Below are 14,810 nucleotides of genomic sequence, written 5' to 3'. Positions count from 1 at the left end.
TTTTTCTTATACATACCTTGTAAAAATTTTCGACGAAGTGGTGTCCCGTGACACCGCATGTAACTAGGTGTATATGCCCCTGGTCGTTTAAAATCTAGAACCCATAAGGTTAAAATTCTAGCTCCACCTTTGAATGTAAGTAAAGTTGTGTATAATAAACCCAATATGACCTGATAGTCTCCTGATCCCATGCTTAACGGAAGCTTTGTGCACCAGATTGTTTTTTTTAATCTATTAATAGTGCACCAGCCTCTTGCAGAAATATAATGTAAGACGGCATACGATAGACCCTTGTGATCCGGCCTTTCCTCAGACCTCGCGCATAGTGGGAGCTTAGTGCAGCTGCCCTTTTAATAGTTGTTGTCATGTCATTTCTCCATGTCTCCACGACACCTTGAATATTTCCCGTCCTTTAACTCCTAATCATTCAAAAAGATTGTTCAGTAATGGAAGTCACTTTTGATCCTGAGTATTGATGGTGGAAACACATGCATAATGCACAAGATCATTGAAAACCAGTATAATTATTTCCTCCTATGAGCACATATCAGTATAAACTATTTAACCCTTACTCTAGAGTAGCACTGAATACCAGACCTGATTCTGAAATTTAAAAAAATAAAATAAAATCCATGGGTACATTTCTTGGACATCTAGTACCTGGTTTGGCCTTAGCTCTCCTTGGTTTTTGGCATGCTATTAACACAATTAAAGCCAACTATCAAAATGGAACTACAAAATTCAGATCCAAGTTTTGGTACCCTTTCAACAGTCCTCTTCCTACACTACAACACCTTGATCTCATTCTTGTTTTGTCTTTCTCTATCTTTTGCATAGTCATCCAATTCTTGGATTTTCCTTCTCTGCACTTTTCATTCAAGCTTCATAACATTGAACATGCAACCATGTTCCTAAACTTGACCGTTTTCGCAGGTTTTACTCTTCTTGCTGAGTTAAGTAGCTTGCCTGAGATCCTACATGGGATTTTAGGTATACTTGCTACATCTATTTTCGGTCAGGAACTTTTCTTACTTCATTATCATTCAACTGATCATGTAGGACTAGAAGGTCATTACCACTGGCTTTTGCAAATTGTCGTGTTTATTTCCCTTATGTCAGCCCTTGTTGTTACTTGTTTTCCTTCTTGTTTTCCTGCAGCACTTGTTCTTTCAATTTCGGTTATTTTCCAAGGTTGTTGGTTCATGAATATGGGATTTAACCTGTGGTTTCCACACTTTGTTCCAAACGGTTGCGTTATGCAATCAAGTGAAGGTCATGAAAACTTAGTGCATGGCGCGGTCCTGTGTCATACGAATGAAGCTGATTTACGGGCTAGAGCTATGGCGAACTTGCAGTTTAGTTGGGTACTTGTAGCTATCTTGACCTTTGTGGCTGGTATTTCTCTTGTTTTCGCGAGAAATCGAGCAGATAGGACTCTGTTGTCTAAGTATGAGCAGCTTCAGAGTAGAGGCAGAGACATCCCTGTAACAATTAATTGCTTGAAGTAAACTACTCAATAAATAAGAAATGTACATAGGCATCCAATATCCTAAGTTAAATAAGCTTCAATGGATGTGTCTAGGGACATCCCCATTGCTTGTGGTGCTACTAGTTCAGTGTATCGCAGTGCCTAACCATAGTTATGAATTGAACTAATGTTTACTTAGTTTGATGTTTTCTTCCCCTCCCCTAAATTGTATTACTCTTTTCTATTAGGTGTGCATCTTCTTTTGTGAGATTTTATTTTTGGTATAGCTCATCTTAGCACTGGCAGAAGAACAAAAGAAAGTTCAATAGCCAATTATTAGGAATAAATTAGTAGTTATATACAATAAGTTTCTGGCCATGGTAGCGAGGCTCCATGAGTGTATAACGGGGCAAGTGCACAAATAGTCATTCTTAGTGATGCTATTTAGAAATTAACCAGTATTTATTTTCTCATGAAATTTCAAACTAAAAATCTTAACTTCAGGATAATTCAGGACAAGGTGAGTTTTGGATAGACTACGAACCATTTCAAACTTAAGAGATTGCTGGTTTTCAGTGATTTCTGGTGTCTGGTGCGATGTACTTCGCGATCGCGAAGAAGCTCTCATGATCCTGAACGGGAAGTTGGGTTGGTTCTTCTACGCGAACGTGAGGATGAGGTCGCGAACGCGAAGCAGTGGTTGGATTACCCTTGGCGAACGTGACCCAAACCACGCGAATGCGATGGGTTAATGGGTGTGGGAGGGGGTCTGTTGGTTTTTCTACGTGAACGGGTGCCTTGGCTCGCGAACGCAAAGGCCAGGGGGGACAGGCCATCGCGGACGCGTACAACACACTGACTAATTCCTAAATAGTAACCCTGTAAAATAGCTTGTATACGGGTAAAATTGGAGAACCAGATTTTACGATCATTATATCTTTCCGTAGCTTCACCTCGAAGGCCCAAGGGCACAGTTCGAGGTTTCGACCTCGAGGGTTCTTTATGTCCGACCTTGGGGCAGCACAAATCGATGGTTATCACGGATAAACGGAAAGTTCCCTAGGCACGTGGTCAAAGCTGACAATACCTACAAGAATAGTACCAGTCTGTACCAGGCTGCTAAGTAGCCGTAACAACTACATTTCTTTGTAATAAATGCATATGTGCTATGTTGAGATTCTCCCCCCTCCTATATAAAGGGGACCTTTGCTATTTTTTGCACACATGATATTCAACATACAACACTCAATACAAGAACATTCTCTGCTCTCTAACTTATATACATTCTCCTTTGATTCTATTATTTACATTTGTTGTGTTCCATTAATTGTTCTTCATTTATTGTTCATTATTGATCATAGAGAGCTCAGATCCAATCTCTTAGAATTGTTAGACCTTCATCGGCCGGTCATAGCCTAACACTTAGCTCAACTTCGAGGCCCCGAATAGGCCAGCTCAAGGCCCCGACTCTCAACCTCTCGGTTTGCTTAACATACTGATTTCAAGCTTTTATCTTATTTTCTAGCCTCACACTTAGCATCTACTGCCTAACAATGCGTAAGAGCCACTGTCGCCAGCCTATATTAAAAGGTTGTACCGACGCTATGCGTAAGAACCACTGTCGCCAACCTATATTAAGAGGTCGTACCGACCCAATGCGTAAGAGCCACTGTCGCCAGCCTATATTAAGAGGTCGTACCGACCCAATGCATAAGAGCCACTGTTACCAGCCTATATTAAGAGGTCGTACCGACCCAATGCGTAAGAGAAACTGTTGCCAGCCTATATTAAGAGGTCATACCGATCCGATGCATAAGATCCAGCTTAAATTTTGAAAACTTAAGGGTCGATGAGCTTGAGTCAAAGTCCGACTAGAAGACTGAGCCCGAAACAGTTAATTGAAAAATGCCTAAGGGCCAATGCGTAAGAGCCACTGTCGCCAGCTTAAAACTAAAGGTCGTACCAACTCAATGCGTAAGAGCCTAAGATCCAACTTGAAATTCAAAAACCCAAGGGTCAATAAACTCTAGTCGAAATGTGACTCGGAGACTATGCCCCAAAACGATCAACTTTCGGCCATTACAAACCGCTCAACGGTAGTATGAACCTACGGGTTTAAATTTGAGGTCCAAAATTTCGGATCAATTGTCAAACAAGCATCACAGTTTATTCCTAAAAAGGAAAGGAAAAACGAAAAATGATGAAAAACGAAGAGTCTTTACATATATGTTGAAAGGTTCATAAATGTACATTTATAAGGCCTACGCCTGAATCCCTTTACAAGGGCAAACAAGCAAATGAAACCTTAACCTACCGCCGGGGCTATGCCTTCGACGGATCCCTTAGAAATTATGCTTTCAACAACATCGTCCATAACCCCCGGGTTTTCAACGGCCTCTCCCCCTTCGGGGATCTCGCCTCTATTTTCACCATCTTCCGAGCCACTACTCGGCTTGCCTTCAGAAGAAAGCAGGGCCGAGGCCTCCTCTTCTAGGGTCTTCACCCTCCCGTTCTCAGCGGATAAATCGATGCCCCGCCCACAAATATCCTCGAGAGCCTATCTTCGAGATTCTAAATGGGCATGCTCCACAGCTCGGGTCAATCACAGCTCGGCATCCTCGGACACTTTCTTGGCTTGAGCATTTGCAGTAGCAACATCATCTTTGTACGAGGATACGAACTCCTCGGTTTCAGCCCTAACCTTGGATAACGTAACAACCAACTCAGTATTAAGATCCCTGTACTTTTTACTCTCCGCCTTTGCATCATCAAGTTGACGCCCGACTGAGGCCACCTCCCTCTGGAGGGTATCTCTCTTAGAGACTATCTCACTCACGTTCCGTTTGAGTTTGAGAATTTCAGAGTCCCTGGCTCATAGTTCCTCCTTCTTTAGGATATCTTTCTTCTCAAGCTGCAAAGATCGACCTGAAGGTGTTAAAACACTGGAGTCGGATAAACATGTAGACAAAAAACAAGTAAGAACTATATAGCCTGCTCAGTGAGATGAGTCCTGTCTCGGGACGCTACCTCCAAGCAATCACGAAGGCCACGGAGTTCCTCCTCCCTCTTAGTAGAAAGAGCTCTGAGCACATCAACTTCCAAGGTAAGCTTCTTGTGCTCACCCACGTAACGAGTCAGCTCAGTGTGAAACTTGGAGAAAGTCTAATTATAAAGAACCTTGGCCTGAATCCATAAAGGAAATGAGGTTAGCAAGACAAGAATCAAGGCACCAAGCAGAATTTTACGAAAAGGTTACCTGTTCACAGAGCCTGTCGATCTCATTGAAAATAAGTGAGACGTCAAGCTCAGGCTTTTCCTCGGGCGCAACAAAAAGCCTTTCAAACACATTTTTATCTCCGACGGCCGCCCCCGCATCAGAAGACTCCTTATTTTGGGCGTCATGCGTCTCTCTCGGAGGAAAAGCCGATCCCGAAGGGGAATCGCTCACTTCAATGATCACGACTGAATCAATTGGGCCCGTCTCTTATTTCAGGAGAGTTTCAGAACCAAGCTCTCCCGGAATGCCTAACGAATGCACCTCGGCTCGATGAGAGTTTTTGCCAACAAATAACAAGAGGATATCACCCGACGCACCCTCAAAGGCCTCTTCAATCCGAGGTAGGACAACAACGAAATCAAATTCCGATTTAGAAGCCATCGACTCTATAGTATGTGGGGAGGTCAGGCTTTCTTCCCCAGTGGGTGCTTCCAAGGAATCATCTTTATTCTCACCTTCAGCTCGGGGACTCCCCGGAACTTCTGGAATTAAGTTTGCTGAGTCAGCCTTAGGCTCTTCCACTTTGGCTTTCTTGGGTTTTGGAGAATGAGTCGGCGAACTCCTTCACCTTTTCCTCTCTTCGTCGGGTTTCCGGGTATCCGCTTCACCAAGCAGTGCTTCCCTTACCAAGGGGACCTCCCCTAAACCTGCACAAATGCAAAATATAAGCGCAGGGAATAAGGACGCTATCAGTAATAGTTCTTTTGTGAGATGCAATTACATCAGAAGTGGAGGCTCACCATGGTCCTTGGCTTCCCATCGAGCCTGGGATAGATCGCGCCATGCGCACTCGGCGTATGGACAAATTGAATCCAGCTGGTTGACCCATCCCGAGAGGTCCTTAATCGCATTAGGGTACACTGCGACGCCTGCATCAGCTGAGGAAGTCAGTTCGTAAGGAGATGTATCCAAAAAGAAATAAAGGAACATCTCATTAACATTTCTGTTTACGTTTCATGTTCCACCGGGAACATCATCCTCTCCACTAGAATCATGTCTGAAGTCCTAACTTGGACAAAATGACTCATCTACCCTCCGTTCCTAACCTTATCGGTGCAAGCAAAAAGGGCTTTCGAGGCCCGACAGTGGAGCTTAATCAGGCCCCCACGGAAGAGTCGGGGACTACACATTTTGACCAGGTGATCGAGGGTGAAGGGCATCCCCTTAATCATGTTCGCATAATATCTGGTCATGTAAACAATGCGCTAGAACGAAGGATGAATTTGGCTGAGGGTTATTCGATATCGTGTGCAGAAGTCGAAGATCACTGGGTCTATTGGAGGCGAGGATGGCTCCACCGGGCCAAGGGTAAATGGATAAGTATACACGCTGAGAAAATCGGCCTTGAATATCGTTATATCCTCCCCCCGAGAAGGAATCTCCACAAGAACCGCATTTCCCCAGCGGCATTCGGCTTCACCATTTCGACGTCTGTTATTGAGCGAATATATTAGGACGTAGGTTCGCATCGTCCCAGCTTGGAAGAAGGTTTTTCTCTTGAAATCGGAGATCGTTTCAAAGGCCCCTGGAATGCATTCCCCAACGCGATGGGGCATTATTGCTTTGCCTTTAGATGAGCGCGAGGAAGAGGAGGGCACGTCTTCTTGAGGACAGAGGTGGAAGTTTTCGCCATTCTTAAAAGATTTCAGAGGAGAAATGAAAATTGCGTTTCAGAAAAGAGCACAAGAGAGAAGTGAGAAGAATTCTTTTGAGGGATTGGTGGTGCAGTGGAAAATAAGGAGCGAAAGAAGAAGTATTTATAGAGGTCTAACGTGCACGTTGGAGTGGACCAAAGGACAACCAACCGCTGTAATTAATTCAAAGGCTTTTAAGGGCTGTGTGGACGCGACCTTTAGGCACCTCATTTTGTCATGTCAATCGCTTGGTAGGGCGTGACTACCGTGGTGATGGAAGTATCAGAGAGGCAGGAATTCGAGATCGTTTCTTATCATTTTATTCTAAGAAACGTGGGACTACCTGTATACGGATAAAATCGGAGAGCCCGATTTTACGATCATTATTTCTTTCCGTAGATTCACCTCGAAGGCCCGGAGGCAGAGTTCGATGTTTCAACCTCGAGGGTTCTTTATGTCCGACCTCAGGGCAGCACAAATCGATGGTTATCACGGATAAACGGGAAGTTCCCTAGGCACGTGGTCAAAGCTGGCAACACCTACAAGAATAGTACCAGTCTGTACCAGGCTGCTAAGTAGTTGCACCAGCTACATTTCTTTATAATAAATGCATATGTACTATGTTGAGATTATCCCCCTCCTATATAAAAGAGATTATTTTTTGCACACGTGACAATATACAACATTCAATACAAGAATATTCTCTGCTCTCTAACTTAAACACATTCTCCCTTGATTCTATTATTTACATTTATTGTGTTCCATTAATTGTTCTTCATTTATTGCCCATTATTGATCATAAAGAGCTCAGATCAAAGCTCTTAGAATTGTTAGTCCTTCATTAGCCATTCGCAACCTAACGTTTAGTTCGACCTCGAGGCCCCGAATAGGCTAGCTCGAGGCCCTGATTCCCAGCCTCTCGGTTTGCTTAACATTCTGCTTTCAAGATCTTATCTTATTTTCTAGCCTCACATTTAGCATTTACTGTCTAACAACTAGCATAAAAACAAATCACTTATTTTTAGAACCATAAAATCAAATCTAATTGTAATAACTATTTTTAAGGTAAACATAGCTACCTGGTGTCATTTCTACGTGCATAACGTCGTCAAGACAGGAGACAGAATGCTAATTTTAACTTGTGAAAACTCAAAATTTCTTGAGGAAACCAAAGTTTATTAGTTTAATATACATAATCCAAACAAATCAACTCTACATTAGTGCAGAGAGACTAAATATTGGTGGAAAGAAACAAAAACATAAGCAGACCAATGTTTCAATTAATCAGCTTCCTCAACAGAAGTTTCAATTCGAAGGAGGACAAAACCAACAACAACTCCAACTAAAACCAGGGCAGGAATAATGGAAGCAATCCTAAAAATCTCAACAGCAGCATTACAGGTAGAAGACAAAGCTCCACCTTTGCCTTGTGATGTTGTTTTCAAGGAACTAATAATCTTGGCAAAAGACTGTTGAGTGCAAACAGGAAAGCCTAATGAGATTACACTGTTATTTGCCTTTAGCCCTCTAAATGAATTCAAACCACTAATGTAGTTCAGTTAGTTCTTTTATGGGAATAGTACTTGTTTGTGCCAACGTTGGTTGTCGGAGTAACTGTTGCTGGAGAAAGTGTTGCTGAAGCTGTGGTCATTGCTTTTTGACCACCAACCTATATAACAAGAGAGATTTAAGTTATATGCACTGACGGTGATTATAATTTATTTGTTATAACAGGTTACTTAATTAAGATTTTCTCTAGGTTACCAATCAATACTCCTATTAAATAGAGTTACGTGCAATTATCTTTTAAGTGCATGATTATGTAATATCAATGTATAGTACAATCAAATCTCTTATAACAGCTTCATTTGTTCCAATATTTTTTGGCTATTAAAGAGAAATGCTATTATAGAGGATATATATTATAACATAACATAAAAGTCATTTCGGTGAAAAACTTGGATTTTATAGGGAACAATTGTTATATAGGAATGTTATAAAGAAGTCTAACTGTACTTAAACTCTTAACAAGAAGAAGATTCAAGGCAAATTTCAGAACATGCACCTCTATTTCTTCTTCTTCTTCTTAGTTATTTTATGCTAAAGTTTAGCCAAATTTTGTCTGAATCCTAGCTTGAGAGTTTCAATTTCAATCTCTGCAGTAAAATTTTTAGACTCGTGAGTCTGAAGTTTGATTTTAAAGTGATTAAATTTACAAAATTTATTTTGATTATTCTTTAAATAGGAATCCTCAGAAGTGGCAATTTGTGAACTTCGCCCAATGACCTTTAAAATGGATGATCTTGATTTTTGACCCTCACTTGTCCTATGGGAAGACTTTTAAGGTCAAAAGTCAAACGGGTTACACATGCGACACGCAATAGGCAACACTTGTTAAACTTGAAGTTCAGCCTATGAGGCAAGTGAGATCAAAATATTAAGAGTGACACCAAATGTCCTATTTGTGAAAATTACGGGCGCCCCTTTTTAACCTGTAGCCGGTTTGTTTTTCTGTTTGTACCCGTACCCATTTTTTTGTTAAAAGTCATTTAAAAAGACTATTTTGCCCTTCTTTATTAAAAGACTACTTTCTCTCCAAGTATACGCTAGTCCTCTACTATCTCTGTCTCTCTCTCCCGCTATTCGCGTTTTCTTGATTTGCTCTTCTCTGAAATCAAAGGGTTTTCGTTGTTGTTTCGAATTTTCAACTGCTACTCGTCGTTGTTCCCACATTACGATTTAATCACAGGTACATTGCATTAACTTTCTGGGTTTTATTTTACGATTTAATTTCTGGTTTTGGGTTTGATAGTCATATATTTATGATAGGGTTTAGTTTGATAAGTTCATTAGTTTTACTTTTACGTTTGTATTTTTAGGTTTTTTGAACGAGTGTTTATGTTGTTAATGAAAATTCTATAAATTCTTCTGTGATTAGACGTTCAAATTTTTAAAAATTTTCAGAGTTAAATAGATGATAATGATACCTTAGATAGGAGCTGAAGTTTTTTTTCATGTTTTGGCATTATTTTTGATTTTGAATTTGTGTTTTGTTTTTTTGCTGAATGTTTTGTGCTTGTATGGAGAACTAGAATTAAGTTTTTGTGTTTATAACTGGTGAATTCCATCTTTAGGAACTGAAGTTTTTTGTGTTTGTAACGGGTGAAGTCCAGCTTTAGGAGATGAAATTTTTGTGTTTGTTGCTGGTGAACTTCAGCTCTAGAGCTGAAGTTTTTTTTTGTAACTGTCGAACTTCAGCTCTAAAGCTGAAGTTTTTGTTTTATACCTGTCGAACTTCAGCTCTAGAGCTGAAGTTTTTGTTTTATACTTGTCGAACTTAAGCCTTCTTAGGTGTTGAAGTTTTAAATGATCTTTTTGATAATGTCCTGATGTTATTATTTGTATCTTTTACTTTTTTGGGCAGATGGCTCCTAAAGCACCTAAAGATCCTAAAGCACCTAAAGATCCTAAAGTAGCTAAAGAAGGCAAAGCACCTAAAAAACCTAGACTACCTGTAGTAGCACCAGGTCCTTATGTCCCTAAGCCTCCACCTACAGTACCAGGACAAAAATATTTTGAGTTTACAAAATGGTTTAACTCTATGGGTTACTGGAAGGGGAACCATGATTTGAAGAGTTTAATTGCAAATTTCTTGACTCCTGCACAAAGGGATAAGCTTAATAATGGTGCATTTAGATACATTATTGCTATGGAGAATTTCAAATGCAGCATGAAGTTGGTTCATTATCTGTGTCTTTCTCGAATATTCACGAATGATCGAGACTCCATTAGTTTCAAGATTTTTGGGCATGATGTTTCCTTCACCCTTGAAGACTTTCACATTATGTGTTGTTTGCGGATCACAACACATAATATTGAAAAATCATTTAATCGAGAGAGCACTATTCTGAAGCGCTATTTTGGTAAGTCCAAGGGTGTGAATTTGAAGGATATTCGAAGTTTTATGACTCGCAATGTAATTCCAAAGAATGTTGTGAATCATGCACACGTATACGAGAGTGATGATGATGCAATTAAGCTTATGAAAATTCTTATTGTAGAGTCTATTCTGTTTGGGAAAAATACCGAGTCATGTGTGATTGAGGAGTATGCATCTATCGTTGAAGACGAGAAGCTTTGTGCTAAATATCCTTGGGGTAATGTGGCTTATGAGAAGCTCATTTATTCACTGAAACATGCATTGGACAAGCAGAACAAACATCATGCAATTGAGTATAAACTTACTGGATTTCCATATCCGTTATGTGTTTGGTTCTATGGGCACTTCCTAGATATTCGTAAGAAGTATGTAGCAGAGGATGAGTACATTGATATGCCTCAGGTCCCCAGGATGTTACGTTATGTATGCGTGGGAGAGCCTAAATATCCCGAACTTTATTATATGTTCAGAACTCATGAAGTAAGTTACTTTTTTTTTATTTTGTATTTGTGTTAATATGCTGATGTATTAGTTTTTTTCTCCTCATAATATACTTTTTTGTATTAAACAGAGATATCGCGACTTTATGGTATTGGATATAATTCCTATAGAAGAGGAATTGAATTCAATGCCTTTAATTGGGAAATTACCGTGCAACCAGATTCGTTCAAATGTAGTTAATGCAGTTCCTTCAACTGGTAAATCACCACGTACTTTGAGTCGATCAAAAGAATTGAATCGAACTCCTGTCATTGGTAAATCACCACCTACAAAGAGTCGATCAAAAAAAGCGAATCAACTCATGACATTGGTGAATTACCACGTAGTCGGAATCAACCAAAAGAACCGAATCGAACTCCTTTTATTGGCGAAACATCTCGTACCAAGAGTCGTTCTACCTCGTCTACATCTGACTTTGATAACGATGAATTACTTGATACAATATGCTCTGTAAGTTTTGATCTGAAGTTTTTTGGGTTTGTTTTTGTAAAAGTACAACATGTTTTTTGAGCTGAAGTTTTCTTCTATATCTGAATTTTTGTTGTGTATTTATCGTAGAGGTTAATGACGGAGGTTCAGAGGCATGCAGAAAAAGAAAGAAGCACGATCGTGAATGAAGTTTTTGATAAGTTTAAAAAGGAGGAGTGAACTGCTATTATGGATGCGGTTTTTGTAAAAGTGAAGGTAAGCTAATTTATAGAGAAGTCTTTTTATTTGTGCTGATTTTATTTCAGATTAATCATTGTTAGTAATTTTTTTTCTAGGAATATTTCGATGAGAAGTTTGAACAGTTGTTTATGATTGTCAACAAATAAAATGGAATGGACGATGGGAATTTTGATTTGAGTAAGCATCAAGAATATGACAGGAGGAACGACTGTTACAAAGATCCATCGGCTTTTAAAGGCGATCAACATGTTCAAGAACAAGTTGAAGAGCACAGTTCCAGTGCAGATAGATTGAGCAGAGATGTAAATGATGAAGCACATTTATCAACTGAGAATATTGGAAGCAAGCAAGGTGCACATAATCAAGTTGTTGAGACTGAAGAACATACTGCTCATGATGCATTGCGTAAAGTCGCAGATGATAATGCTACACATAATGAAGCGGCTGTTGAAGGCGTTGAACATGTTCAACAACAAGGTGGAGAGGAACAATCCAATGTCTGTAGACAGAGTAAAGGTGGAGAGAAAGGTGCAGATGATCAAGTTGTTGGCACTGAAAAACATGCACCGAGTTGTGCTTTGGAAAGTGATATTGGAAATCAAGCACCTGTTGGTACTTTAAATCTGAAAGACAATCGTTATGCAGGAGTAATAGCGATTTGCAATGAACTTCTAAGTGGTGATACATAGGAAGTTGTTACTACAAGTACAAAGTGTAAGTTTATAATATTTCAATTATACCTTAGATAGGAGTTGAAGTTTTGTTTTCATGTGTTTGTGTTTTTTTGTAAAAACTACAACATGTTTTTTGGTGAATGTTTTGATTTGTAACTGGTGAACTTTCAGCTATAGAGCTGAAGTTCTTTTTTTTATAACTGTCGAACTTCAGATCTAGAGATGAAGTTTTTTTTTGTAACAACTGTCGAAGTTTTTGTTTGTGACTGACTAACTTCAGTCTTCTTAGAGTTGAAGTTTTAACTATTTTTTTTATAATATCATGTAGTGAAATTTTCACTACAGGTATAATTTTTTTCTATGTTTTATATATAGAAAAACTAGTTGATCTATTCTCTCTCTTTTATGAATATGCAGTGGAAGTTGAAACTAGTCGTGGTTCAATTGCCACAACTCAAAAACTCTCTGATGATGCTCAATTGAATGAAGGTAGAGTTGAGAAAAACCTTCCAGAGAATACTGCAATGGCCGTCGATGTTGGTTCACAATTGAATGATGCTGGAAATGCTGATATTGAGAAAGGCATGCAGCCTGGGGAAACCACATCGGAAGACAAACGTAAAGGTATTCTATAGATCATGAATTTATTATATTTGATCGAAGTATATTTTTTACATTTTGAAATTTTACATATTTTATTTTCTTTTTTTATGTTTTTGAATGATTTTTCAAAAAGACTGGAGGCAGCTCGAAAAGAATTGGGTGAGATTCTGCACCAATATGAAAAAGGAGAAATACATATATTCACACCTGTTGACTCACAAACAGGTGTGAAGTGTGTTGGTATTATTTTATAAAATTTAGCCAGTATTTTTTTTGTTGCATGAAGATACAAGATCTGTTGGAATGCAAACACCATCTGTGTCGCAACACTTAGACCAGATAATTATTTTTTTCAATTCGATTACTGGCTGTTTTATTGCCTAATGTGTGTTCTCTATCAGTTTTATTTATGTTTATATTTTCCTTGCTTTTGCAGATCTCATCTGATGCATTGGAACTGCTTCCAAAACCTAAAAGAAGGAAGATTTCTAGTTCTCCTATGTGTGACACCAGTGATATCCTCAACTTCAATTTATGTTCATTTTCACTTGGTAGTACACAAGGGGCTGATTCAGAAGGTAATTCTGCTGTTGTTGTTGTTGTTCGTGAAAAGATAAAAGAACGTCGTGAACAGCAGGGAATTGGTCAAGCATCTCCCACGATAGCTGTAGTTTCCCCCATGCTGCTGAACAACATCATTTAATTGTGACGGAACAGCAGGAAGAGCAAGCAAAAGGGAAACAATATAAAAAAGGGAAAAGGATGCGTATGGAGAGTATTTGGTTGAGATCTCCTTATGTAGTTTATAAGAAAAAGCAAAGGGGGCAAGATTGGATAGTAGGAAAGAATAGAAGAAGGTGTCCCTTCCATTATGTTAATCAAGACAGTGGATTGATGCAAAGATTTAAAGAGTGGTTGGAGATGGATGTCAGTGAATATGATTCCAATCCATTCAGATTAGCTGGACTTGATATTCAAAAATCATTCTTTACCGAGCTTATGGATCCTGACTCTGATCTTGCAGATGAAGTAAGTTATTAAGTTTGTTTTTTGAATTGGTTTTCAACTGTATTTCCCAAAAGTTCAGCTTATTTTTTATAGTATAACTTTATTCATAGTAAACTGCTGAAGTGTTTTAGCTTATTTGCTAAAACTAAATATGCTTAAGTTTTTGTCATGCTGTTTGTAGTTGTGTAATGTATTTTTTCTAAACTTCATAGTGGTAATTTCACATGTTATCATTTGTCGTTGTCCATTTGCAGCATATTGATGTGGGCGTATATTACTTGCGCAAAAAATATTGCTATCACCTTCCACGTTATACAAAATCAAGATGTGCAGTAGCAGATTTACTTTTCGATCAGTATATGACTATCCTGGATAGTATTCATCCTTTAGAAGAAAAGTTGAAGATAATTGAGAAAAGTAAGCAAAAGAGAATGGCGGTTCTTAAGAGCAAATCAAAGAGAAAGAAGATATCCGAAGAACAGATTGAAAAAGAAGAAGAAGCGGTTATTAAGCCACTTACGGACTTTTATTGGTATGAGGAAGAATCAACGAATGAAAAGGTGGACAACTACGTAAAAGGCCTCGACCTTTCCTGTGGTATCTCATGGGCATCTACCAAAAAAGTATTCTTTCCATTTCGACTTAAGCCAAGGGAGGGCCAGATATCTACGCACTACATTTTTGGAATTCTGGATTTTGAAGACAAATTTATATATGTGTATAATTCCATGGGCGATGCAACATACGAGCGTGCACTTGAACATGTCAAAATTTATGCCCGGTTGATTCCATACTGTCTCAAATGCTTGAATTTTGGGGAACATAATAAATTTTATGGGGACAGTCCTGTGGAAAAATTTCAAATTAAGTGGATGAACACACCAAAACAGACTACCAAGTACGTGTTTCACATATGTTTTACCATGCATCTTTTGTTTATTATTTTTTGCCCTTGTGTTAACTATTCTTTAATTTCTTTTTCATGAGTTTTTTGTAGTATTGATTGTGGTATATTTGCTCTTAAGTTTATTGATAT

The 14,810-nt window shown here is 38.9% G+C and overlaps 2 protein-coding genes across 2 annotated transcripts; one reads left to right on the top strand and one right to left on the bottom strand.

The window, feature by feature from the left end:
* The first annotated feature begins 461 nt into the window (after positions 1-461).
* Positions 462-1,666, top strand: LOC107782462 (uncharacterized). Its single transcript, XM_016603348.2, has one exon. The coding sequence runs from the start codon at positions 633-635 to the stop codon at positions 1,506-1,508; it is 876 nt and encodes a 291-aa protein (XP_016458834.2). The 5' UTR covers positions 462-632; the 3' UTR covers positions 1,509-1,666.
* Positions 1,667-7,659: 5,993 nt separating this feature from the next.
* LOC107782461 (uncharacterized) lies at positions 7,660-8,910 on the bottom strand. The gene is made up of 3 exons (XM_075253176.1): positions 8,872-8,910; positions 7,963-8,048; positions 7,660-7,906 (listed from the first exon to the last, which is right to left on the bottom strand). Exons 1-3 carry the CDS (start codon positions 8,908-8,910, stop codon positions 7,660-7,662), a joined length of 372 nt encoding a protein of 123 aa, XP_075109277.1.
* Positions 8,911-14,810: the final 5,900 nt, after the last annotated feature.

This window comes from Nicotiana tabacum, chromosome 5, assembly GCF_000715075.1.
Source record: "Nicotiana tabacum cultivar K326 chromosome 5, ASM71507v2, whole genome shotgun sequence".
Taxonomy (NCBI): Eukaryota; Viridiplantae; Streptophyta; class Magnoliopsida; order Solanales; family Solanaceae; genus Nicotiana; species Nicotiana tabacum.
This window is presented reverse-complemented; position numbering and strand designations above follow the sequence as displayed.